A 10,674-nucleotide genomic window follows, 5' to 3' on the forward strand; every position below is an offset into this window, starting at 1 on the left:
ATCTTTCACTGATTCAATAACCAATGGGTGTAAAAAAATAATATATAAAACGTTTACTTAAAAATTAAATAATAAGTTTAGTTAGAGATTGCCATTTGGCATTAGCCACGCGTACTAAAACTTTATAAAGGGTTGATACCACGAATACATCGTAGGTTAGATACAATAGATTGGATAAAGTTGAGTCAACTACAAATAAAAATAGGGGTGCTAACCCTAAGAATAGTCAGTACATGAGAACGTTAATTAGGAAAACTTCCAAATTTGAGGATTTGGATATTATATTCAAGTAGTTTATGGGAATACAATACATACTGGTAGAACGGTTTCGTTAAGTACTCTTTTAAAAATACAATTAAAATTGCGCTGATGGTGGATGGTAACCATCATCATGGTTTGATTATATTTTTTCCATGAATTGGATGGATTAGAATTTAAAAACATATGTTGTATATGATGTGTGTGTTATCGTTTTGGGAGTAGTCGATGTGTCGTAGGTTATGGTGTTGAGGATGATGATGAAGAAGTCGAAGATGTATGCAGGAGCGAGTTTTATTAGGCGTAACGATTGGTAACGTATTTAATATCGCCATTCAATCTGCTGATACAGGTAAAAAGTTGTTTACCGGTATATGAGTAGCTGGAAATTTATTATTGCGGTCGAATAATTTGATACATTGAAAATAGATATTTGATCAATAATATACTAACAGCTACGCATATAATTTTAGCAAAATGGTATCATCACCTATCATAATGTCCATGAAATACAGTAGTTATTATGGACCATGTTCCTTTTTTGTATTATTTCTTGACGTTAATACTGGCTTCCGAGATTGTACTATGATTTAACCCCGTTGGAGTTATTTCTTTAAAGTTTTTTTTTTAATTGACATCTACAGTGATAAGTCAAAATTTATTCTTGATCTTAAATATTTTATCCGGTGCTTTATTGGCAAAATAGATCCGTATTTATGCGAAAAAATCATGAAAGATTTGGCCAAAAGAAAAATCTTCTGTCAGCAAAGCCGAGACTGGTGCGGACATTCGAGACCTTTCGGGGACCATGACAAACGAGGCCAGAAGAGATGCACTTTTTAATTTATGTATTGATGTAATAAAAAGGATAAAAATAATAAATGGTGACATGTAACGATGATTCATGCCTTTCAGGTCCAGTGACTGCAATCATATAAGATAGGATAAATATATGCTCAGAATATCAGTCCTATGCGACATTTCTTTTACCACGGGAAAAAACTCGGCTACAAATCGCAGTCCTCAGTTTCCAATGAATACGACAAAATATTAATCAGAATCACCACCGCCTTGCGCTACAAAGAATCTTCCAGGGTTTTTGCAAGGCGGTTTCATAGGCCCTGGCCGAATTTAAATTAGCAATACCCGATGCAGGTAGAAGAATAGTTTTCAATAAGGCATATTCTCTCAGCCGGCACAATTTTTATTTGACTAGCATCAAGTAGAGTAGTTTGCGTGCCAAAGTCCTTAAGAAATCTAGATAGTAAATGCGAGGTATCCATAAAGGCATCTAGAAAAAAAGAAGCCGAGACTGCTAATGAACAATATTTACTTACATAATTATTATAATGTATCAATAATACAATAGATAAAAAAACCACAAATATTTCTGACATAATTTATTTAGTAAAATTAATTTTAGATAACCTCATAAATTATCAAGTATTTTTTGATCATATTAATAATTGTATTCACCAACTTTTTATATTTTTAGAAACAATAGTTTTCAATCTAATTTTATCAACCATCTATCAAACAATCAATTTTTAAACGTTCAATTTTATTGGTAGGTATAAAATATATAAACTTAGAAGAAAGAAAATTCAATTATAGATTACTTGCGGATAGTCACTATCATGTATGTCATCTTGGTAAATCTACCAAAAATTAGAATGATAACTGAAAAGTGAATAGTTAATAGAGCAAAGCACTATATAGCCGGGCCACGGCATATTATAATACCTATTGCAAATTCCAATTGTATTGCTATTTTACGTGATTTATATTGCTTATGTTTTTAATGTATTATAAGGAGTATTTCTTTAATATTTTCTCAAGATATAACACATAACCATAATTGATTTAAAATACACAAGCCGATAGTGGCTCAATTTAGAAAACGCTTCAGAAATACTCTCTGAGCCATTAGTTAAAATTTGTCATAATTAAGTATGGTATCTTTAGTATAGTGGTATATGTGTGTGGGCGTGAAACCCGAGAGATGCAGGCTCGATTCCTGCGGGGTGTCATACTTTTTTCAAAAAAAAAAATTTTCTATTGGTTATGTGTTTCCAAAAAATATGTACGTTCTTCATTTTTATTTATTTAATTTTAACATTTCTTTATCCACGACTAGATTTAAATAAAAAGGGTTCAAGAAGAAGTTGTTATGTCTGGGATCAATAGAATGTTTTCCGGAGGTAGCCACGACTTAAATTCAACTAGAACACTCAAACTAGGTTAAGCCGAAACAGGCTTAAGCCTAAATTACATTGAGCTTCTTTACGAGCTGTGTGTTGGCGAATTTATAATCTGCCTGTAAAGTCGCCTAGTGTAATCATCGAACAAGCTAACATGTTCGATGATTACACTGGGCGACTTTACAGTCAGATTATAAATTCGCCAACAAACAGCTTGTAAAGAAGCTCAGTGTAATTGATGCTTAACCGGGTAACCGCTTGTTTCTTTCTAGAACTTGGATTCTTAACCGAAAATTGGGCTATTTTACGCTGTTAACCGTCCATATTCGAGTAGGCACTAGGGATTCCAATCCCGGGATCCCGAACTATTTTCAATATCTATATATCCCGGGATTGATAAACATAATCCCAAAACATTCGGGATTGATTTTTTTATCAATTTTATGGAAAATAAAAAAAAACGAAAATATAACGAAAAAATACTTTTAATAACAAATAACAACATTAGAAATAAACTGAGTTTGAATGAAATTTGATTTATTACCCATGTATAAGTTGCCAATTCATTTATTTTTTCACACAAATTAATATAATGAGAAAGATTGGTAAAAAATAATGCTTCGGACTTCTAACAAAGTAATTCCACATATAATTCTCAAAATTTTTACGGCAGTTTTATATTTGGCTGACTAATTCGATTTTAGTAGATTAGATTAGATAGTTAAAAGTGTATTTCATACTAAACTCACAGAATATATCGTAGCATTTTTAACACAATTTTTTCCTGATTTTGGTGCTAAGTCTCATATTGGAATATACCACTTAGATCATTATTGAATACCGCGTAGAAACACTGAGATGATAATAAGTATAATTGAGTGTTAGTACTGACGAAAAGTAGACTTACGTGGAGCGGAAATAATATGTCCATTTGCAATTTATTTTGAGTGCGTTAGCTCTTGAATTAAACCTTTTAGGCTTTCGGTTATATTCTATTCGAAGGAAACCTTTTTAGAGACGTAAAGTTAAGTTGAAACGTCTTCAAAATAATCAGGTATCAGACGAACTGAATCACATCTGGTCAAGTAATGTGACGTCAATCTTTTACGACTGCCAGTCACTCAGGTATGTAGTCTTCATATATGAGCCGAAACTAGGCTTTAGGGATTGTAGGTACATCTTATGATGGTATTGGTCATATAATGTGTTACTTTCAGCTAAGGGTTTGCAATACCGGTATTAAATTAGTTATGGATATCGGTTTTAAAAATCTAAAATACCGGTATTTTCGGTATTAAGAAAACATACACGCGTATGTTTTCTAAAATGAATTTAATGTTATTTTTTTATTACTACTGCTATTATACAATATACAATGTTCTAGTATATAAGATTAATGCTGCGAAAATGGAAATATATTAACTGAAACCAACAAAATTAAATAAAATTAAAATAAAATCCCTCAAATATACTTACAGACCTACAATCTTATCTGTAGAATAGTAAAAAATGGAACTACGAACTACCATATGACGCCATTTTGAAAATTTCATTCGAATGTCAGATTTTGTCCAGTTATGAGTCTTGATTGGGTAGTTTTCGATAGTGGCTCCCCCATCCCATTATTCAGATAACTTTGTAGGTTATAGAATTAAAATTTCGAAAAAAGAAAACATATTCTATAACTATTGATCCAACATTGATAGTACATCCAACAAAAATAATATTGAATTTGAGAGAGATTTTCCTGTACCCAGACTAAAATAGTATTTGTAAAAATCAGCAATTCTAAAATAGTATGATCTATACATATAAATATCATCATAATATAATATGTAGGTGAGTATAGGTAAATCATTCTATAGTGGCATCATAGGCAAATCGCGCGTGTATTGAATTGTTTGCGACAATGCCTGTTTCAATACTAGCAAACAATACCACTACAACTGCAAGCCGCATTCGCCGTACCCATGGTGCCACTGTAAAACGATTTACCTATACTTTAGGTGGCTTTAAAATAGTGTTTTATATATATTTTAATAGCTATAATTATTGATAGGTTTTTTCTATAATATGTTTTTACGAATACCGTTATTAATACCGGTATTCAATAAAACATACCGGTATTGATATATTCATTCGGTATTGCAATCCTTACTTCAGCTATATTTAAATTAATAAAATAAATTTATCTTGCCAATTTCGTTCATAAAAAATATAAATCGAGCTCATTCCATCTGCCAAATTGGATTTAAATATGGGTATTTTGAAATATAACATTTTTGTCTGGATGGATATTCCTATTTTGAAATACAATATTTCTACTAAATAAGGCCTCCCATAGCTCCTTCCACTTTTCACGGTCTCTAGTTCTTTGCAGCTACATACATCTACCGAACTTTTTGAGTTCGTCTATCCAATGGGTTTTAGGACGTCTCTCTGTGCGTTTAGTGCCTCTTGGGTATTGATCCCCACGATGGTCGAGCGGTTACTTGTCAGGTTTATAATGTTGTGGGTTTCGGGTTTGAATCCCGCATTTTTTAAATTTCATGTTGTTTTTCAATGTGAGTCTGGACCTACTACGTTGATCAAGTGGTTAACATCAATATCTTCTTAAAAAATTTGTTAATACAACCTCCACTTTGTGGATGCCCATATTATGATCTTCTGAGGATCAAACATGGTAAATCAAATAACAAGTCCCACAATACACCACACTTGCTTTCATAGAGAGCAGTATCGGGCATCCAGTATATTATGTTAAAATTGTAATGGGATATGTAAAAACTCTGAATATACAAATTTCTAAATTCATTATTTCTATTGAATGTATATTTTAAGAACATGTCAATTTATCAATTTCTGCCATTACTTGCTTGTAGAGTAGGCAAGCTAGTTTATTGAAACAAATTATTGATAATAATATATTATTTTATTAACCATCAAATAGTTAGTCTTATACAAACAAATTTGATCTTATAGGATGCAGAGAGATGCAGCAGTAGGTACATTATTATTTAGCTGATAGCCAAATATTGTTTTCTAACAGTTAGGTAGAATATATTTTAAGTTATTTTATTTCTCTTATCGCATATCTAATTATTTAATAACGTAGCTGTCAAAATTGGCACTAATAATATGTTAGCTAATGAACTCCAGTGTTTGTAACGCGGTAGTATCAGTGTATCCTAAAGATTCGGTTGAAATATAAATGCTGAAAGCTCAAAAGCTGGAACTTTTCAGAGTACGTACATGTTTAACAATCTGCAGGTTTTACAAGCGCAGATATTGTGATGGAATGAGGGAAGTGGAGTGACCTTGCGCTGCCCTATACTTTGATACTATACCGTAATTGGACGAAGTTAATAATTATTATCAAACCAAATATTATGTCTGCATACCTTATAATAATACTTAACCGATTTATTTGTGAATATAATCGCAGAGCTTATCTTAACTTTGCAAGTTGTACCGTTATATTATATTGTCAAGGTTTCATTTTGGCTTCCTTGTAAAGAGATGGCAAGAATCTCGTATATGCTTATGTTGTGATAGGATGCCTCTGGGAGTGTCCCTATATTGTGTTGGGTAAAAGGGTAAAACTAGTTTAGTATATCCAGCCTTCAGTTACATCAATAGACTATTTGTACTCGTTTCCAATTTGGAGAAATAATTGGTATTTAGTTAATTTGTGGCATCTAACAGCGAAATAGAATGTTACTTTCCATCTAGATTCTACCGATGAAGTAGCTATTCAAATAAAACCAGGGTTACTACATACTTTAGTGTGCGGTATGTATGACCAAGATCTCGGAAAACTCATTCTGGGACGTTTCCCGCATTCGGAACGTATGTTGACGTGTTCTTAAATTTGTACGTGTATGTAGTTGGCCATGTCACAGTTAACCGTAATATTTATTTTCGGAAACCAATGACCACATAGCATTCAAAATAAATGTATAAGTAAAGTTTAAAAGTTTTTCTTAGCTCGTATTCTTATTTGTCCGGTGGTTCTTTGTCCGGTACAAATCTTGCAATCGATTTTTAACTGACTTCCCGACTAACTTGACATTTGAAACTTTTAGAATATATCAGAACACGATGCCAATGCATTTTTAATATTTTTAGCCAAATTTAAGTAGAATTGAATTCATTTTCAGTTAATTCTGTTTTATATGATAAGTTATCTCGACACCATTATTGGTGTCTAGCAACTAAATTATTAATATAGACGTGCGTTACTATGGAAATCAATATGACATGTCAAAATGACATTTCAACATTATTTCTATCAAGTACATTTTTTTTTGATCGTTTAAGCTAGTCAAGTCAAGTTTATATGATTCAACAGAAAATTGAAAAACGTTGTATATAAAAAGTTCTTTTTATCTTGTAATTATTATAATGTAGAATCAGATTTTTATTTACAAAAATTGAATGATGGTAATAAAAAAAAATCAAATTTACTGGCCAAACAATTAGATTTATATTTTTATAAATTGATTTTTCTATCTATAAAAAACAAATAAAATGACTCGCGTAATTCTGCGTAGGTAACTAAAAAAAGCTTTTAAAAAGCTGGGACAAGCTTTTATTGATATTGAGTGACATGATATAACACTAGTTTGACAACACAATATTATTTTTGTAAGCCTCTCCAAAAATTGAAGACGGTTCTCAGTCGAGATTGCATTTCTGCTACATTGCAGAAAATGTTGAAGTATGGAATTACGACGTTATACTGTCTTGCTTTTGATTCAATAATATTTTGTTGATTCAACGAAAACCCACGTTTGGAAATACAACGTTTTTTCTTCCCATTAAAAAATCAAATAGTTTATGTTTAAAAAAATGTGCTGATTTTTCGGTCGCTTCGCAAAGAATGTAAAATACACCTGGAAAACTGCAACAAACACGGCCCAAACCAGGTTGGGGCAAACTACGGCTCGCCATCATTAATTGTACTTCTGATTACTAATAACTTTTTTATATTTTTTTTAAAAAGTATTGACAATAGATTAAAATTTGAAGAATTTGTTGTTTCGTAAATGTATTATCTCAGTACGTCTTTCTTGCGTCTCATCTCACACTATGTAACCACTTTTTTCTACGTTGAACATCGATTTCAATAGATATTAATAGTGTCCCGACAGAGCTACAGCTTGAGATTATTTATTGATCTGCAGTGTGACACTGATTTAAGAGAATTACATCGTCTATAAGAAATCTCCAAATTTTACAATACCCTTAATTCAGACAAATTCGACCAACTTAAAGATTATGCAAGAAAAATTTTCGTTATTTTTGCATCAACCTATATATGATGTAAACAAACATTTTCGATCATGAACCTCATCATACGAAATAGTTAGCAAAATTATTAGCAATTTCAAGAAAGTTACATCATAAAATATTGGAGAGATCCGTGACATCGGTTAGTAATTGAAGTAGTAGGTACCTACTTTGATTTAATAAAACGAAAACCGATTGCCAAAGTCGCTTGATTTAGAAGAACGCTGATGAGTAGGTATTAAAAGGCCAATAGTTAAAATTTGTAGTAATTAGTATGTCACCTAGTAGCATAGTGAACAATACGGGGCGCGTAAACCCAAGAGATTCGATTTCTGTAGGGTGTCTTACTTTTTTCAAAAAGATTTTTTCCATTGGTTATAATATATTTTCTTAGAAGTGTTTTTCAAAATGATGTATTTAAATAAAAGATTTTTAATAATCGCTAGTTTTGTCTTTTTTTCGAAAAGTATTAAAGAAAATAAAAGAAAAAAAAAATATTTTTTTGTCTAATATTATTCTACATAAGTACTTATTCTTCATAATAGTTTACGGTTCTTGAACAATGGTAACTTATTATAATAAAAAAATATCGTAAAAAGAAAAGTTAAGTATCTACCTACTTAAGTATTGTTGAAGGACTAATATTATTTTATGTGGGGAAAGGTAAGAAAAGTCGACTGGAGATGTATTTTTTCTGTTAAAACCATGTTGACTCTATCCAGACCTTGTTTGTGACAGAAGTAGGTTAGAGTACCAGATTAGCAGGAAAAATCTCAACTAGTTTAACTGCAATACCATGAAATATTGTTGAATAAATACCTACTATGTTTTTACTTATTATACATTTGATAGCCCTTCACATAATTTTTAGTATTACCACATATAAACATACATAATTTTGAAAATATTATAAAATATTAAAAATATATTATAACCAATAGAAAACATCCTTTTGAAAAAAGTAAGACACCCCGCAGGAATTGAACCTACATCTCTCGGGTACCGCGCCCATGCACATAGACCACTTAAATTATTGGCAAGTTCAAGTAAGTTAGAACAAACAATCTTGGAGTGATTCGTGACGTCGATTAGAAATTAAAGTAATACCTACTTTGATTTAAAATACAAAAGCCGATTGTCAATAGTAGCTCAATTTAAAAAAGGCTTGAGAGAGTATTAAAAGCCATTAGTTATAATTTGTCGCAATTAAGAATGACGCCTTTACCATAATGGTCTATGTGTATGCGCGATATCCGAGAGATGCAGGTTCCTTTTATCTATTGGTTATAACATATTTTATCAGGAGTGTTTTTAAAAAATATGTATGTTCAATAAATACTATGTTTTTACGTCTTATACATTTGATAGCCCTTCACATAATTTTTAGTATGACCGCTTATACTATGTTTTAAGGTAATTTAATTTAGTAATATAAACATAATGTAAAACTCACCTGTCACAAGCTTGATGCCAGGCAGTCGGCTTGACGAGAGCGGAAACTAGAGGGATTGGCGCAGCAGTAGCCAAAGCACCCAGCCATACTCCGGCAATTGCTGCCTGAGCGGCTGGCTTTGTAAGTCTTGGCCTCAGTGGACTTGTGATTGCTCTACACCTATCAGCAGCCAACGCTACCAGAGTATATGCACTCACTAAAACAGATACAGCCTGGGAATAGTTAACTAATCGGCATAATGCCCCTCCAAAAGGCCAGTGGTTCATCACAAGTTGTGGCACAAACGAAAACGGAACACAAAACACTGACATTAAAATATCTCCCAAAGCCAAATTGGCTATGAAGTAATTCGTCACCGTCCGCATGCGTGGAAAAGCTCTCACGATAAAGCACACTGTGCCGTTGCCTATCAAAGCTACGAAGAATATAGTACTGTAAAGTATTGTTACTAAAGCTTGGAAATATGGTGAGCTTAAAACTCCTGGGCCGACTGACTGATCGGAGCAATCCGCGTCAAGCCCAGAGGTGTTGAAAGCTGTTGGCGTACAGCCAGAACAGTCTTCCAGCCACACTTCCTCGCCTACCATCGTTGTGTTGAATACCTCCATTTAATTTGCAATTAAAACATTAATTATACTAATTTTATTATTATTATTATAATTAGTCACATTTTTTCTTTATGTTTTCTTGTCACATTTTGCCATCCACGTTCGGCGATCTGAAACAAAAAAATAAATAATGATATTTTAGTCTGATTGAATTTACTTTCAGAAAATTTTAACAAATCCTAATACATAACAATAAAACTTAGTAGACGTTTAACATCAAAATATCGATACTGGATTAGGTACATATAAATAAATATGATTTCAAGTTTAAAAATACTCATAAAAATATGAAAATAATAAGCTGAAATTGTTCATGACAGTTGTACTTAAAGTAAATTTAGGTATTCATTTTTTCTATATATTTTCATTTGGCCAGTGGAGAACCGCTTAACAATAATCAACTTATAATTGTCATACAGTGATACCCGCGAGGCACTAGATGATTCTATAAAACCCACTGTATTGACGAATTCACAAAATTATGTGGATGTAGGTATTTATGGCAGCGAATAAATAGGAACAGGAAAGAGTGTAAGGACGTAAAAAAGGCATTCATCTAGCGGTGGATTGAACCTGTCTGATGAAGATGAGATTGTTAGATAAGTACGTATTGATTGGTTAAAACATTTTTTAATACATATTGTTTTTTAATAAAAAATCCTTATAGGATCATATGGGCCTCCACAGAGTGGAGGTTTGTAAGTTTTAACAGATTTTATTTTTACGAGAAATGGATGTCAGCCACTTGCTCAACCTATTAAGTCCATACTCTGACTCATACGCAAATTGAATTGAACAATATGTGTACTTGCCAGACCCAGGATTCGAACCTGGGACCCTCGACACTATAGACCGGCGCTTA

At 32.1% G+C, this 10,674-nt stretch overlaps 1 protein-coding gene across 1 annotated transcript in view; it reads right to left on the reverse strand.

The window, feature by feature from the left end:
• The window catches only part of LOC147078890 (RYamide receptor-like), a 206,290-nt gene extending 196,499 nt beyond the window's left edge, over positions 1–9,791 (reverse strand). The window contains exon 1 of the mRNA XM_085955336.1: positions 9,205–9,791. Coding sequence (XP_085811462.1) covers positions 9,205–9,791 — 587 coding nt within the window. The remainder of the gene's footprint in view (positions 1–9,204) is intronic.
• Positions 9,792–10,674: the final 883 nt, after the last annotated feature.

This window comes from Rhyacophila brunnea, unplaced genomic scaffold (genome assembly GCF_057557595.1).
Source record: "Rhyacophila brunnea isolate RB1 unplaced genomic scaffold, BYU_Rbru_1.0 scaffold_10, whole genome shotgun sequence".
Classification (NCBI taxonomy): Eukaryota; Metazoa; Arthropoda; class Insecta; order Trichoptera; family Rhyacophilidae; genus Rhyacophila; species Rhyacophila brunnea.